Source organism: Nothobranchius furzeri, chromosome 12 (assembly GCF_043380555.1).
Source record: "Nothobranchius furzeri strain GRZ-AD chromosome 12, NfurGRZ-RIMD1, whole genome shotgun sequence".
NCBI lineage: Eukaryota > Metazoa > Chordata > Actinopteri > Cyprinodontiformes > Nothobranchiidae > Nothobranchius > Nothobranchius furzeri.
This window is the reverse complement of record NC_091752.1, coordinates 7,742,749-7,757,631: the sequence shown is the minus strand read 5'-3', so window position 1 is coordinate 7,757,631 and position 14,883 is coordinate 7,742,749. Positions and strand designations below refer to the sequence as shown.

At 39.9% G+C, this 14,883-nt stretch overlaps 1 protein-coding gene across 8 annotated transcripts; it reads right to left on the bottom strand.

The window, feature by feature from the left end:
- Positions 1 to 909: 909 nt before the first annotated feature.
- Positions 910 to 13,051, bottom strand: LOC107375518 (cilia- and flagella-associated protein 100). 8 transcript variants are annotated; one of them, XM_054749931.2, is made up of 14 exons: positions 12,917 to 13,051; positions 12,508 to 12,619; positions 8,472 to 8,555; positions 8,348 to 8,400; positions 6,723 to 6,889; positions 6,261 to 6,326; positions 6,016 to 6,176; positions 4,857 to 4,923; positions 4,753 to 4,786; positions 4,487 to 4,653; positions 3,695 to 3,812; positions 3,404 to 3,603; positions 2,356 to 2,449; positions 910 to 1,305 (listed from the first exon to the last, which is right to left on the bottom strand). In XM_054749931.2, the coding sequence occupies exons 3-14, from the start codon at positions 8,488 to 8,490 to the stop codon at positions 1,177 to 1,179; spliced, it is 1,275 nt and encodes a 424-aa protein (XP_054605906.2). In that variant the 5' UTR covers positions 8,491 to 8,555; positions 12,508 to 12,619; positions 12,917 to 13,051; the 3' UTR covers positions 910 to 1,176. The 8 variants fall into 8 exon arrangements, with proteins under 8 accessions (XP_054605906.2, XP_054605907.2, XP_054605905.2 ...); XM_054749932.2 differs by having other exon boundaries at positions 8,472 to 8,565; positions 12,568 to 12,619; XM_054749930.2 differs by having other exon boundaries at positions 12,568 to 12,619.
- Positions 13,052 to 14,883: the final 1,832 nt, after the last annotated feature.

Below are 14,883 nucleotides of genomic sequence, written 5' to 3'. Positions count from 1 at the left end.
TAACCTTTCTCGTTTAGGTAATTGACAACGATGTTCCAGTAAGCTATTACATGGGTACTGAAGCAAATGTTTTTTTAACATGTAAATCCTGCAGCTTGTAGGCTAAACAAAATTAATTTACCTGGAAATGATTATCTCTCAGCATTTAAGAGCATGTCACCCCTATTCCCAAATCAACATTTTTGTTAAGAGTGTCTAGTTGACGTGTGTAGTCATTATTCTTGGCACTTTAGTGCATCTCATTTCAAATATAAATATTCTGCCTAAAACCCGCCTTCTTCAGGTTAAAAATCTGCACTACATTTGAATTTGAATTAGCCATCGCTATTGGCTGAGCAGTACCTTGTAACTTTAGCTGGTAGCACATGACACGCCTGAGTCGTGGCCATGCCGCCGGCTGCCTCGGCCACACACGAGCCGATACACAAGGATACGGCTCAAAGCTGCTTGCCTCCTCCAAGAAACCTTCCTCCTCCTGTTCTTCTCCTTCTTCAGAGCATGTGGTGGGGGCACTTATAATTCAGTTCAGTTTACTTATACAGAGCCATTAATACCGGATTTAGAAGAAAGTATATATCTTAAAGATAATAATTGAATTTATTGCTGTTGTTTTTCTCCCCTGTAAAGCTTGTACAAACATCTGCAACATTTGGAGTCAATCACATTCAAGATGGCCATCACAGATAATCAACCCAGGAAAACATAAAAGTTACAAGTATGAATGTGATTATAGATACGAGTCATCAAGCACCAACAGGTGGTGGGATATGGGATCTTATTGTGTGAGATCAGTGTTTTCAAGGTTTAATCAAAAGTTTTAATTCGGTTTATTTTCCCCATAGAATTTTATGTGTAAGTTTAATACGATGAAATGAAAATATCTGGTGATGTGAATGTCCTCAAGCAATGTTAGACTTTCTGAAGGTATTTATTTTTCACAAAACTTTTTAAACCAAGTAAAAGGCACATTCCACTGGCTAATTTCATGCTATAAACATCGTAACGTCAGATTCCAGCGACAGAACAGCATAAACCACATGTTTAATACAAGGTTTAGCTCATCAGTGACATCACAGACTCAAGGTACAAACCAGGAGGCAAAATACATAAAACCACAGGTTGAGACAAAATCTTCCAACAAACAGAAATTCAATTAACAGAATCAGAACAAAAGCTTTAAACGTGTAATTCATAGAAGGAGGAAACCAGATCCTCTTGTTGAGGCTTGGCGGGCCCAGCGGGTTCACTGACCACTTTGACCTTATTGTAGTCAGGGTTGGATCTCGGCATGGGCATCTTTCTGGTCTAAAAGTAGAAAAACAAAATACATTTTACTCGGATAACAGTCGATGGAATAAAAAACAGTGCTGGAAACTTGTGTTAAAAGCATTTGTCACAGCTGTTGATTTCTGTATTCGGTGTGTGAGAAGTGTGACTGAATCCATATAGTTCACAGCAGAGATGGGAACAAGTCATCTCCATCTGTTTTTGTTCTGCTCGGCAACTGAACCAGGTTCAATGGATTTAAATGACCTGATTTAATTGCTGAGCTGAAGCAAAACACGGCATGGAGGTGACTTGTTGTTGTCACAATTACCCAGCTCTGGTTCACAGCCAAGTGTGACATCGCTGGGATGAAGATCAACATCTCCAACTGGTCTCTTGAGCCCAGAAAGGATAGAATCAGGTCAGAGAGGAGGTTCTGCCTCAAGGAAGAGGAGTTTAAGTATCTCGGGGTCTTGTTCACAAGTGAGGGAAAGATGGAGCGTGAGATCGGCAGGCGGTTTGGTGCTGCGTCTGCAGTGATGCGGGCATTGTACCAATCTGTAGTGGTGAAGAGAGAGCTGAGTCAGAAGGCGAAGCTCTCGATTTACCGGTTGATCTACATTCCTATACCTCACCTATGGTCACAAGCTTTGGGTAGTGACCGAAAGAACAAGATCGCGGATACAAGCGGCCAAAATGAGTTTTCTCCGCAGGGTGGCTGGGCTCTTTCTTAGAGATAGGGTGAGAAGCTCAGTCATCCGGGAGGGGCTTGGAGTAGACCCGCTGCTCCTCCACATCGAAAGGAGCCAGCTGAGGTGGCTCAGGCATCTGGTCACGATGTCTCCTGGACGACTCCCTGGTGAGGTTTACCAGGTACATCCAACCGGGAGGAGACCTAAAGAAGGCCCAGGACAGGAGGGACTGCTTCTTGGCTGACCAGGGAACACCTCAAGATTCCCCTGGAGGAGCTGGCCCAAGTGGCTGGAGAGAGGGAAGTCTGTGCCCCTCTGCTTAGGCTGCTGCCCTTGAGACCCGACCCTGGATAAGATGGGTGGATATTTCTGTAGTTTTTGTGTTTGACCGACTCACAGTTTTAAGTGTCTTCTTTATGGCTTTCTCCTTGTACTTCTCGATCTTTTCTCTGTGGGCTTCCATCTGCAGCCTCAGACGTTCCTCTTGTTCTCTGGAAAAATGAAAAGTCCATTCAGAAAACATGTTTTTAATTTATTTTTTGACATTCAAAAACATTAAACCACACAACTAAACTAGTCAATGACATTAACAAACATGTTCTTTTAAACTTAAAGAGCAAGTCTGATAAACTGTATAAATGTGTGTCTAATCGTGCTGCAGACACGTGTAGTCAATAGTTTTGCACTTTAGTGCATTTTAGTTCAAATTTAAATTTTCTACCTAAAACTGTCAGTGTTGTGCCGTTGTCAGGTAAAAACTCTGCACTGCATTTGAATTTAAATCAGCCATCGCTATTGGCTAAGAGGTACTCTAGAACGTTAGCTGGTACCATATGATGTCACAATGTCGTTGTGAGCCTGTGTGTGTGTGTATTTGTTAGCGGCTCCACCCTCTCATTCTGCTAGGCAACAGCATTTGTTGCATTTTTCAAACAGGAAGTGGGAGTGGAGTAAGAATCTGGTAGGGGTGACTTGCTCTGTAATAATATGAACAAACGCATTTGTTTTAAGACATATTTAGAAAAACACAATTCTCTAAGCAGTGGTCTACTAGCCTGTCCACGACCCGTAGATAGAGCTCAGTCATGCTAGGACCAATCAGAGCAAATACAATGTGACGTATTCATCGTTACAGAAATCAGTCAACGGGAAAATCTTCAACACACCGTACAAGAAGCAAATCACTCTTTTTTGAAAAATAATGACTGTGTTATGCCAATGCCATTTCAAGTGAGCGCCCTTCCTGAGCTGACACCATCTTTCTTGTTCTTCTCTAGTACTAAACCCCCCCAGCTAACTTAGAGCTCTGTGATTGGCAGGACATAAAACTGTTTGGGCCAATGATAAACCGGCGATGCTGCTGCATGGAGCGAGCATAGAGCGACCTGCACAGCTAACGTTAGTCCAGTTTTCTAGGCTAGTGTTCTACTGTAAGCGAGACGGACCTTTTCCTCTTCATACGGAGATTTTTCTGCCTCTCTCTCTTTAAATATTCCACTGGGATCTTCTCGGTTTGAGTAATCAACTCGAGTACGTGTTTCTCAATGATCTTCATCTTCTCCACAGTGCTGAAGCTAGTCAACCTTCTCACTCCGCACAGGGAAAGCACGCTCGTCAATTCCTCATCCAGAACTTCCATATGATCCTGTAAGGAGGCAGGTTGGTGGAAGGGAAGGGAGTCCGCCTGCTGTTCCAGACGTCTCAAACCTTTACCTTAAACCAGAGAGGCGCGTTACCTTTTCCTGTTTGTGGGATTCAACTTGTCCTCTGAAGCGTTCAGCCTTCTCCTTTTCTCGCTCTATCTTGGCCTTCATTTCTGTGACTTGCAGCCTCAGCTCCTCGTCTTGATCGTTCCTTCACAGAGAAGTTAGTCAGGTTTATGCATGAGAATATTTTAATCTGCAGTTTTCTGTTCACTGAAGCTTCACGCCTCTTTGTTGTCATTGAACTATTTACCAGATTCTTGTTTGTAATGTTCCCTGACCCTTCTCTTCCCACCAGTCGTAATCAGTTCTACTATTGTTTTGTTTTCTTACCTTTGGGTTACTTTGTTTACCAAGTTTTAGTTGAATGATCTAGATTACTGACTCTTCTGGGTCTATCGGTGTTTACTTTTATGTGTTTTTATTATCTGGGACCTTGAGATGTAATGTAGCAGATCCCTGGACCAAGGACTACATAGATTAATAAACATAAAACAGACATTTACATATAATTTCCCATCATGTCACGCACAAATGTGCAGTATATGAAAATAAGAACATTTTGAATCTGAAGCCTTTGAGGCCTAAAATATGAAATATTAGCAGAAATAATAAGATTTAGTTTTTAAAACTGAAATGTTTGTCATCTAATGTTACTATGAAAATGATATGATAACCATTTTCATTTTATTATGTGATTTTAAAACAACATAGCACTAATAAAGAAATAAAACGTTCCTTCGACATGTGCAGGACTGGATAAGGCAGGTTTCTGGTGAAGATACAAATCCTCCACGGCGGGTTAAACGTCCATCTGATTCTCACATTTGACGCCGTTTCGCCTCAACGTCCTTCTGCAGACCGCAATCCTTTGTGTTTTCTCTCAGAAACAGGATGGAACGCACTAAATCTGAGACTGACTCATATGCCTGTGCGGCATCAGAGAAGAAGATCTCCGGCATCTTCGGGATGCTGAAGTGCTCCGTAGAACTCTGCACAGAGAGAAGGAGTAACTGCTGAGAAACACTGGAGAAACAACATCAGCTCGCTTTATAACCTTAAATTCAAATGGCAAAAAAAATAAACGTAACCTGGTTGTCAGCTAACAAGTTAGAACTCACAGTCCTGAAATACAGAAGAGATTCACATGAGTAGAAGTTTAAGTCTACAGAACATTAAATTCCTTTAGTCTTACAGGACGTCATCTTCTTGGGTTGATGGCATCGTGGATTCTGAAGGTTCTGAATTCAAACCCTTGTGATCTGTGTGAACATTGATATCGTCACTAGCTAACTGTTCCTTTTCTCTCTTATACTTCCACATCGTCACACCCTATTTTTTAAAGGTGGGGCAGGAGGTGTTTGAATCTCGAGTTCTCAGCTTGAAGCGGCTAAACACAACGAGAAACCAGAACCGGCTAGCTAAGTTAGCTAGCATACTAGATTGTTATACGGTGATGTTGCCTCAGTGGAAGAAGAGGAGGGGCAGCTGTAGCTCAGGAGGTACAGCAGGTTGTCCAGTAATCTGAGGGTTGTGGGATCGATCCCGGCTCCTGCCAGAAATTGCTGCTGTTGTGTCCTTGAGCATGACACTTAACTCCTTGCCTGCTGGTGGTGGTCAGAAGGACCGGTGGAGCCTGTGCCCCGCAGCCCCACCCCCATCAGCGCTCACCAGGGCAGCTGTGGCTATGATGTAGCTCATCACCACTGGGGTGTGAATGTGTGTGTGAATCACTGTTGGTGTTTTAAAGCACCTTGGGGGGGTTCCTAGGATTCTAGAAGGCTCTATACAAATACAGGTAATTTACCACTTCCGATGTGTATTAAGCCCATTCCTCCCTGCTGGACCTCTCATCTAGATCCCAGTGGCTTCTGTCTCTTAAACTATTTGAGGGGACAGATTCTGTCAGGCCTCCAGACCGGCACTGGACCATGAGGAGCGCGTCAGAGGCCTGGAGACTCCGTGACTGATACAAAGGTGCGTTACATTCAGAGTAGAATAGGTGCAAACAATGGGTCAAAAAGATAAGATAGTGTTATGTTTTCATGCTGTTTGACAGTATTCGTTGTGTCCGTCAACCTCTTCTATTCTGGAGGCGTGGCTTTGGCAAAAGCCCAAAGAAAGGAGGTTGTTCTTTTAATTGTAATTTTTCTAACTGTAGCTTATAGCAAGAAAAACATCTCCTACTCCACTTTTAATGGAATCTTTCTGTCATGCAAGAGAAGTTTGAAATGAGTCAGTACATTCAGTTTTAATAAAGTGTTGCTCAGAGCAGATCTGGTAAAAAGACAAGCAACAATTCTCTGGTTCTTAGTCACAATCATCAGCTGGATTTAAACTCCCAGCTCACCTACCTGTGGCCTCCTCAGACCCAGAGTTCTGCTCATTCTGAGGATCTTTAGCTTTCTGATCCTTTAGGTTTTGGGCTTCCTGCCACCATGGAGGTGACATCTGGAATAGAGTGGATTGTGACAGCTTCGCTTTCATCAGGAGGTCCTGACTTTCACACAGCTCCCTATAAAAACAGAGAACAACCAGGTTTGGACACGCCATCATTACTACTGTTCACTGTTGTTTTTGTTTGTTGTCATGGTGCTACCTCTGAAGATTCATGTTCTCTTCTCTTCGGTTGTCATGTTCAGTTGACTTGACTTTGTTGTAGTTACTGAAAACAAAACTTGATTAGTATGGAAGGTTTAGTTGGAAACAGCTGGCGTTTTCTTGTTTTCTTTAAAAGCGTTGCACTTCCCATCCAAGTAGCTTCGGTTCTGAAACTTGAGTTGGGAGTAGGTTTAAGGTGTGGCTTAAGGATTTAAAACACTAAGGAAATTGGTTGGAAAAACAAGGATTCGCCACTACAGCCAGTAAGGTCACAAGTCCCCGGCCCCTCCCTTAATTCAGCTCCCCGTTTGGGATCCTAACAGGTTCCCAACAAAGCTCACCAAACATCAGAACTGAAACGTTTTCAATTGAAAACAAGAAAAGTCCAGATGTTCCAACTAAACCTTACTATGCACTGAACAACTGAGAATATATATATAGATATATCTGGGATGCTAACACATAGGATGCTAATGAGGATTCCTGATGTTCAATCTTTGTGACTAAAGTGTCTAGATGGAGTTTGTCAGCATCGTAGACGGCCTGCATCCTGCTCAGGTTTTCTCCCTCCTTAGCAATGGCTTTGTCGACCTTCTTGATCGCTAACTTCAGGTCCTTTATACACTTCTGAGGAGATGAAATAAAAGCAGCATCACTGATCAGTTTGACAAGAGAGCAAAGATAGACTTAAGACTATGCAGCTGATTCAACAACACTTCACGAACCTCTTCCTGTTTTGAAAGACTAACACCAACAGCTCATAAAATATACATAAAGCTATTCAGGGATTTCACTTAACCTGCTTTAAACTTCACATATATTAATGAGCTGCAGCTTTTTTCACACAAATTAAAATGTGCAAAAGTAGAGTTAACTGTCAACATAGTTACAGTTACATAAAACATATCAGGTTAAAACACATTTCATTTACATGAATTTACATTCAGACTGTCAACAGGCTTATAAGTAGCTGTGTCATGGAGGATCAGGTTCATCCACGTAAGAATTAAGGCCAGTTTTCAAGAAAGAAGAGTGGAAATAAAGCAAAATGGCCTGTTTTTGTATAGAGCCATCTAGGGTTCAATAACCCCCAAGGGCGTTCACACACCGGTGGCGAGGACCACATCATCTGCAAAAAACAGAGACCTGATCCACAGGCCACCAAAACAGGTCCCCTCCACACCTTGGCTGCGCCTAGAAATCCTGTCCATAAAAGTTATGAACAGAATCGGTGACAAAGGGCAGCCTTGGTGGAGTCCAACTCTCACTGGGAACGAGCCCGACTTACTGCTGGAAATGCGGACCAAGCTCTGAAGCCGGTCATGCAGGGACCTAACAGCCCGTATCAGAGGGCCTGGTACCCCATACTCCTGAAATACCCCCCACATGGCCCCCCAAGGGATGCAGCTGAATGCCTTCTCCTAATCTACAAAACACATGTAGATTGGTTGGGTGAACTCCCTCCAGGACCCCCCCCCCCCCCCAAGGGTATAGAGCTGGTCAGGATGAAAACAGCCAGGACGAAGACCACATTGCTCCTCCTGAATCTGAGGTTCGACAATCCGACGGACCCTCCTGTCCAGAACCCCAGAGTCGTACTTTGGATCAACTTAAAAAAGTCCTTCAATTTTTGACACCTAAAATAATCCAGATTTTCTAAACCTTTATTTAAATTTGGGTGAAGAATGTGAGGCTTAAATTATACATCCACATCAAAGCAAAGTAAAAAAAAATACTTCACATTGTTTAGGTAAACCTGAGCATTTTAGGTGTAAAAAATTGAAGGACTTTTTTAAGTTGATCCACAGTAAGACTTTTTTCATTGCAACTGTAGTTTGAAGGGTTTGAACACACCCTGCGGACCTCCATTTTAAATAGGGGGGCACCACCCCATTCTGCCTGTCCAATGGAACTGCCCCCATACATAATAAAATGAATTAATTACATCAGCCAATAAATACATTGATTTTAAAATATCATTCAAAAATAATGATCGTGTTATCTAATTATCTAATCTGATTATTATTATTATTTATTTATTTTTAATGCTTTGAGCTATTAAGAGATGCATTTCATTTCATTTACCTCTGGCTCTTTCTCATCCTGGACTTGGTTTTGGTGTTTTTCTTTGGAAGATGCTAAAACCAGGAAACAGATTTTGAGCAAAGGATGAAAACAAAACAAAATAAAACGTTTGTTTTATACTGACCTGGTTTGGTCGAAGACATCTTTGCCTTAGGACTGGCTCCTGTGTACTCTAAAATATCCTCTCTTATGTCACTTTCATAAATTTCTGTGCGGTACTCAAAAAAGATGCAAGAAACAAAGAAGCACTTTTCAGCACTTTGTTCAGCTGTCGTGCTGTTTTTAAATGTGACATAGAAATAAAGTTGGTGTGGTTAAAAGAAAACATATGGATAGGTTTTGAGGCTTCTGTAAATCTGAAACGCAGCTAGGCAAACCTTACTTTTATATCAAATCAGAAAATGAATCTGGCATAAATAATAAAGGACCGACTAAATCATCTCACTAATTCAATGTTAAAATATTAAAACATTTATAAATATAATAAAATAAAGTTGACATGATTCAGAATCACCATGATCATTTCTGCTAGCTTCTACATGTTAGCTAACCAATTAGCAGCTAGCATAAACATGTCAGTTCATCTTGGGGGTTCAGATGGCGCCGGTGTTGTGCCATAAATCGACTTGCTGCCAAAAAATGATTAGCCACCGCGGGATCACGCACGGTTAGGGTAATTGCATTTCTAGACGAAATTCCCCAGGATTTCGCCTTAAAACTCAGCATATCTAGCAATTTGGACATTCAGAAAGCAGAGATAACCTCTTCCGGTACTTAAAAAGATGTTTATAGCGGATATTAGTTTTTCCAGTTCAGAAGTTGTTTTAAGTGTTGCTATTTGTCTTAAACGTTCACAAGGAGGATATGTTAATCCTTTTTGCAATATTTGCGATTGAAAGATGGTTTGTGGTAAGAACTGGCTTTCTTTATGTTACAGCCTTGATACTAAAAAATAAATAATGTAAAATGGCACCCTGCATTGAATGTAAACGCTGTATACCGTAAATCCTCTAATACATTTGACCACCCCCAGTGAGAGTTGGACTCCACCAAGGCTGCCCTTTGTCACCGATTCTGTTCATAACTTTTATGGACAGGATTTCTAGGTACAGCCAAGGTGTGGAGGGGACCTGTTTTGTTAATGTATTTGACTCAAGCTCATCAAGCTCCAGGCCTTTATTGGAAGGAGGGCCAGTATTAGAGGCAGGCCTCTATTTCTATTTGAGCAAAATGAACTAATGGTTCGCTGGAGTTTTTGACAATTAAAATTGCGCCCACATTTTCAAAGTTAACACATTTCTTTTAACAACGGTAGTTTCTGCTTCAGCCCTCTCCCCCCTCCCCCTGCGCAGCAGCCGCAAACTCACTGATGCGCCTGCAGCCTCTCGGAGTTCCTGCTGCTCTAAACATTAAAATAATTATTTCATTTTCTGTTCCTCACTTCTGATTACCTTCAATGGTGTCTGTTTGTTGCAACCACCAGGTACAAAAACTAACTTGTTTTTATTTGACTATTTTTCTGTCCTGTCTGTTTATTATCTTCCTGCATCTCCTCTCAATCCTAAAGAAAAACTGCTACCTGGATTCATATATATTCACTCACCTGTAAAGAGTTAAATTTATCTAATATTACTTTATTTATTATCTCTTGATGTTATTAGTCACATCACAGTATGCTGGGTCTCTTCCACAATCATAAACACCCCAAAAATGGCAACAAATGATCTTTTCCCTTGCCAAAAATTGTTTATGAATGTGGAAGAGACCCAGCATCCTGTGATGAGACCAATAACATCAAGAGATAATGAATAAAGTCATTTTAGGTTAATTTAACCCTTTACAGGTGACCAGGACACTGTGATCAATTTTTGGCAAGGAAAATGATCATTTGTTGCCATTTTTGGGGTGTTTATGAATGTGGAAGAGACCCAGCATACTGTGATGGGACTAATAACATCAAGAGATAATAAAGTAATATTAGGTAAATTTAACTCTTTACAGGTGACCAGGACACTGTAATCAATTTTTGGCAAAGGAAATGATCATTTGTTGCAATTTTTGGGGTGTTTATGATGATACAGTAGACAGTATGAATACAATAACATCAACAGATAATACATAAAACCCTTATTTGGTCAACTTTAGCCTCCTTGAAAAACTGAGTGATTCAATCATTTTTTGGCAAGTAAAACACCATTTTAGTTGTCTACAATTAAATCATCAATAAAGAATTTAAAGATATTTTGAGGCGTTTCTTATAGGTAAACAGGAGGGTGTAGTCTCTATTTGGCAAGTGACAATCTTATGTGCTGAAGTGGTTTTATCTTGTTACTTTTAAATAGAGCAAAGTAATGTATAGATAGTAACCTACACAGTGTCATTGTAAAGCCAAAGCTTGATCAGTTTAAATACTATTTTCAAGTAAAAATGTGCCCCAAACTAGTTAACCGTGGCTCCATGTCAAGTGGACTAAAGAAAGGAAGGGGGGAAAAATCAAATCGCTGGAGAATTGTTTATTTCCATTTATACAACGTTTGAACTTTCATTCAATACAGGGTGCCATTTTACATTGTTTATTTATTTTTTAGTATCAAGGCTGTAACATAAAGAAAGCCAGTTCTTACCACAAACCATCTTTCAATCGCAAATATTGCAAAAAGGATTAATATATCCTCATTGTGAACGTTTAAGACAAATAGCAACAACTTCCGAACTGGAAAAACTAATATCCGCAATAAACATCTGTTTAAGTGCCGGACGAGGTTATCTCTGCTTTCTGAATGTCCAAATTGCTAGATATGCTGAGTTTTAAGGCGAACCCCTGGGGAATTTTGTCTAGAAATGCAATTACCCTAACCGTGTGCGATCCTGCGGTGGCTAATCATTTTTTGGCAGCCAGTCGATTTATGGCACAACATCTGTTTGCCTAGCCACTTTAGCAACTTAACAGTTCTTAAACCTTCACAGAAACAAATACAGATAGTGGAAAAAATAAAGAGACATATTTTAAGCATTCTGCGGCTCCTTATAAACAAAGTCCAAACAGAAAACCCAGGACTTTTGTCTCTGCCTCTGTTCAGATTTTAACTGTTGCCTACAGTTTTCCTGTAGGCCATTTAAAATGAGGAAGCTATTTTTAAGTTAGGAATTTTTATAAACGGCGTGATCAACTAATACCTAATGTAGTTACCTTTTTCTAAATTGAAGTTTCTCGCTCCTTATGTAATTTCCTTCTGACTTGAAAAATATTTTTGAATCAGAATTTGAACATGTTTGATTCCAAAGAAACAAATATTAGTTTCTGAGGTGCAACAAAAAACAGGAATATACTAACCACCCCTTCCTCAAATCACCACAAAGTGGTGCATCTTCCACAAATGGGAAATAAAACTCTTTAGAAAAATGAAAAAGTTGTTGTTGCCTTTTTGAATGGGCTCAGTTTAGGGAAACCATTAGTTCTGACTGGTCAGGGACAATTAAACAATTACTTTCAAAATTATAAAAACAGCTAAAGGTGCAGTGAGTATGAATCAAGTAAGAATTTTACAGTGAAATAATCCCTAAACAGTCTTTTATCTGTCATGTGAGAAGGAAGTTTATAATAAAACATACCGGTATTGCATTCTCTGTCAACCAGGGGGTTGTCAGTTTTTCTCCTTTCAAAATAAAAGGAGGGTGGTAGCTACTGTTGAACATCAGTTGATGTGAGGTTGCTGTGTATGCTGCGAGCTAGCGCTGCAGCGCTGGCATTTGTAACTATGCCTGGCAAAAAGCTCCAGAGTTGTTTAAAGAACCAAAGCCAGTAACACAAGCAAAGGTTACTTCCTGTACCCCTGAGAAGCCACGGCATCTTTTTGTGTTACTCTAACATCAAGTAAAGAAGGCTAGAGGCTAACATTGAGTTACAGTTGAGCTAACAACGCTAACAGTGGTTTAGAAGCAAACAGTCAGCTCAAATATTATCTCAAGCTACTTTTTAAATTACCAACAACTTAATATATAGTAAAATGTATTTGTGAAGTGATTAATGAGTCAATAGTGACATTTTACTTCATTAAATGAGTCGTTCTGAGCTATAACAGCAAGTTTACAGCAAAACAACCACACTTCTTCTATGCCTTACGCATATTACCATAGTAAGTGTAGTGAGTGCTTCCTACCGTAATCACCCAAGAGTGCTAGCACCAGATGGCAATGTAAATATCTTCTTATCTACTTACAGTATGACTCGTCTTTGCTGGTTATCTGGAATCTTATGGTGCAGATCCGTAACTGACAGCAAACACAAAACGCACACAGGAGTGATAAAGTGATTGCAGTAACAAAATTAAACCACAGGATGTCACTATTACTCCATTCTTACACACTGCACCTTTAACTTTACATTCCCATAAATTAATTTTTAAAATAACAATCACGTGAAACTATATTAAGAATGATCCAGAACACAAAACCACCCATTGTAACGGCTGTTAGCACATATCTCTGCTAATGTCTGTATCTCCAAAACATGAGCTATCTACAACAGCTAAGATGTTAATCGTTCACAATCAATCCGCAAAAACTCACATTAGAAATCTGAACAGTATAAGTTCCAGAGGCCAGGAGTAGTTTGTGTGTGTCCTTGTCGGTGGTCTGATCAGACATCACCTCATCCTCATATCTTTTCTCTGCTGATTAAAAACAATAAAGCGCCTATTTCAGGTCAAAATAGTAGACCAATCAGTTTATTACCTGCCTTGAGTAAAATCATGGAGAAGGTAGTTTATGAACAAATACAGAATTATTTCTTGGTGAATGGGTTAAATACAAAATATCAACATGCATATAAAAGGAAGCACTCTACCACCCCAGAATTAACTCAGATCACAGATGATTGGTTGCAAGAAATTGACAATAAAAACCTAGTTGGTAATGTGCTGCTTGATTTAAGTGCAGCTTTTGATATTTTAAACCATAACATGCTTCTTAAAAAATTAAGGTGTTATGGATTGGAATCTTCTTCTGTAAAATTGATTGACAGTTATCTCTGTGATCGAGAGTATACCGTTTATTTTAATGGCAGCTACTCTGAGGCTGAAAGGATGTGTTGTGGAGTGCCCCAAGGTAGTTGTTTAGGACCTTTGTTGTTTTCCATTTGTATGAATGACTTTCCTATGGTGTTAGACCATGCCACCATGGCAATTTATGTAGATGATATTACATTATACGCACCAGCAAAAACAGCATTACAACTTAATATTGTTCTAAATAAGGAACTAGAATCTGTTGGTAGATGGATCACAGCAAACAACTTGAAAATAAACACAAATAAGACTAAATGTATAGTCATAGGATTTAGACATTTTTTAAAAATGAATCCAATTTTAAGTTTGACCTTAGATGGTACTATTATTGAACAGGTTGATGAGTTTCAGTTATTGAGTGTTATTGTTGATAATAAGCTATCTTGGGTTAATCATATTAACTATATTTTGAAAAAAATGGGGGAAAAGTACAGCTATTAGTAGACATTGTAGGAAATTAATTCAATTTCAATTAATAAAGCTATTAGTTCAGTCATTGGTGCTTTCACACTTAGATTATGCCTCTGTGGTTTGGTCCAACACCAATGAAAATAATCTAGATAAGTTACAAATTACCCAAAACAAGGCTGCGCGCATGGTATTGGGGAGTCCGTACAGACCCAGTGTAAATCTGTTGCACAATAAGTTGACCTGGCTAAGAGTAAGAGAGATTGGAGTTTTCATTAACAATGTTTATTAGAAATATCATTACGACAAAAACTCCAGACGTAATTTTTTGCACCTTGTCTTTTTTTGCGGATAAACACGATTATTCCACAAGACAAAGAATGCACGGACGATGTGTGTTACCTGCGTGCAGAACAAATCAAATGCAGAAAACTGTGGTTTATCGTGCAATGTGCTATGGAATGCACTACCAGGATTTCTGTTGAGGAAAAGTGATAAAAAAAAATGTTTTCAGAAAAAACTCCTAATATTTTTATTTTCCCAAAGATAATGTCAAGCTAAACATCTTTCGAAGTGAGCTGTATTTCAAGGTATGTTTGGGCTTTTGAGAATTCATTTGTGATTTTTCTATACTGCAATTTTATGTTGAAATTAGTTGGGTGTGTGTGTGGGGGTGTGTGTGTGTATGGACATGTATGAACGATGTGCACAATACGTGTATGTATATAAAATGTAATGATTGTATGAGATGAGACCCCAGGAAGAATAGCGGCTGTATGTCAGCAGCTAATGGGGATCTAAATAAACAAACAAACAAACCTATGGTCGCGAGCGTTGGGTGGTGACCAAAAAACGAGATCGCAGATACAGACGGCCAAAATGAGTTTACTCCACAGGGTGTCTGGGCTCTCCCTTAGAGATAGGGAGAGAAGATCGGTCACCTGGGAGGGGCTCAGAGTAGACCTGCTGCTCGGGCACCTAGTTGGGATGCCTACCTGGCGAGGTTTTCCGGGCCTGTCCAACCGAGAGAAGACCTAAAGGAAGACCAAGGACATGCTGGAG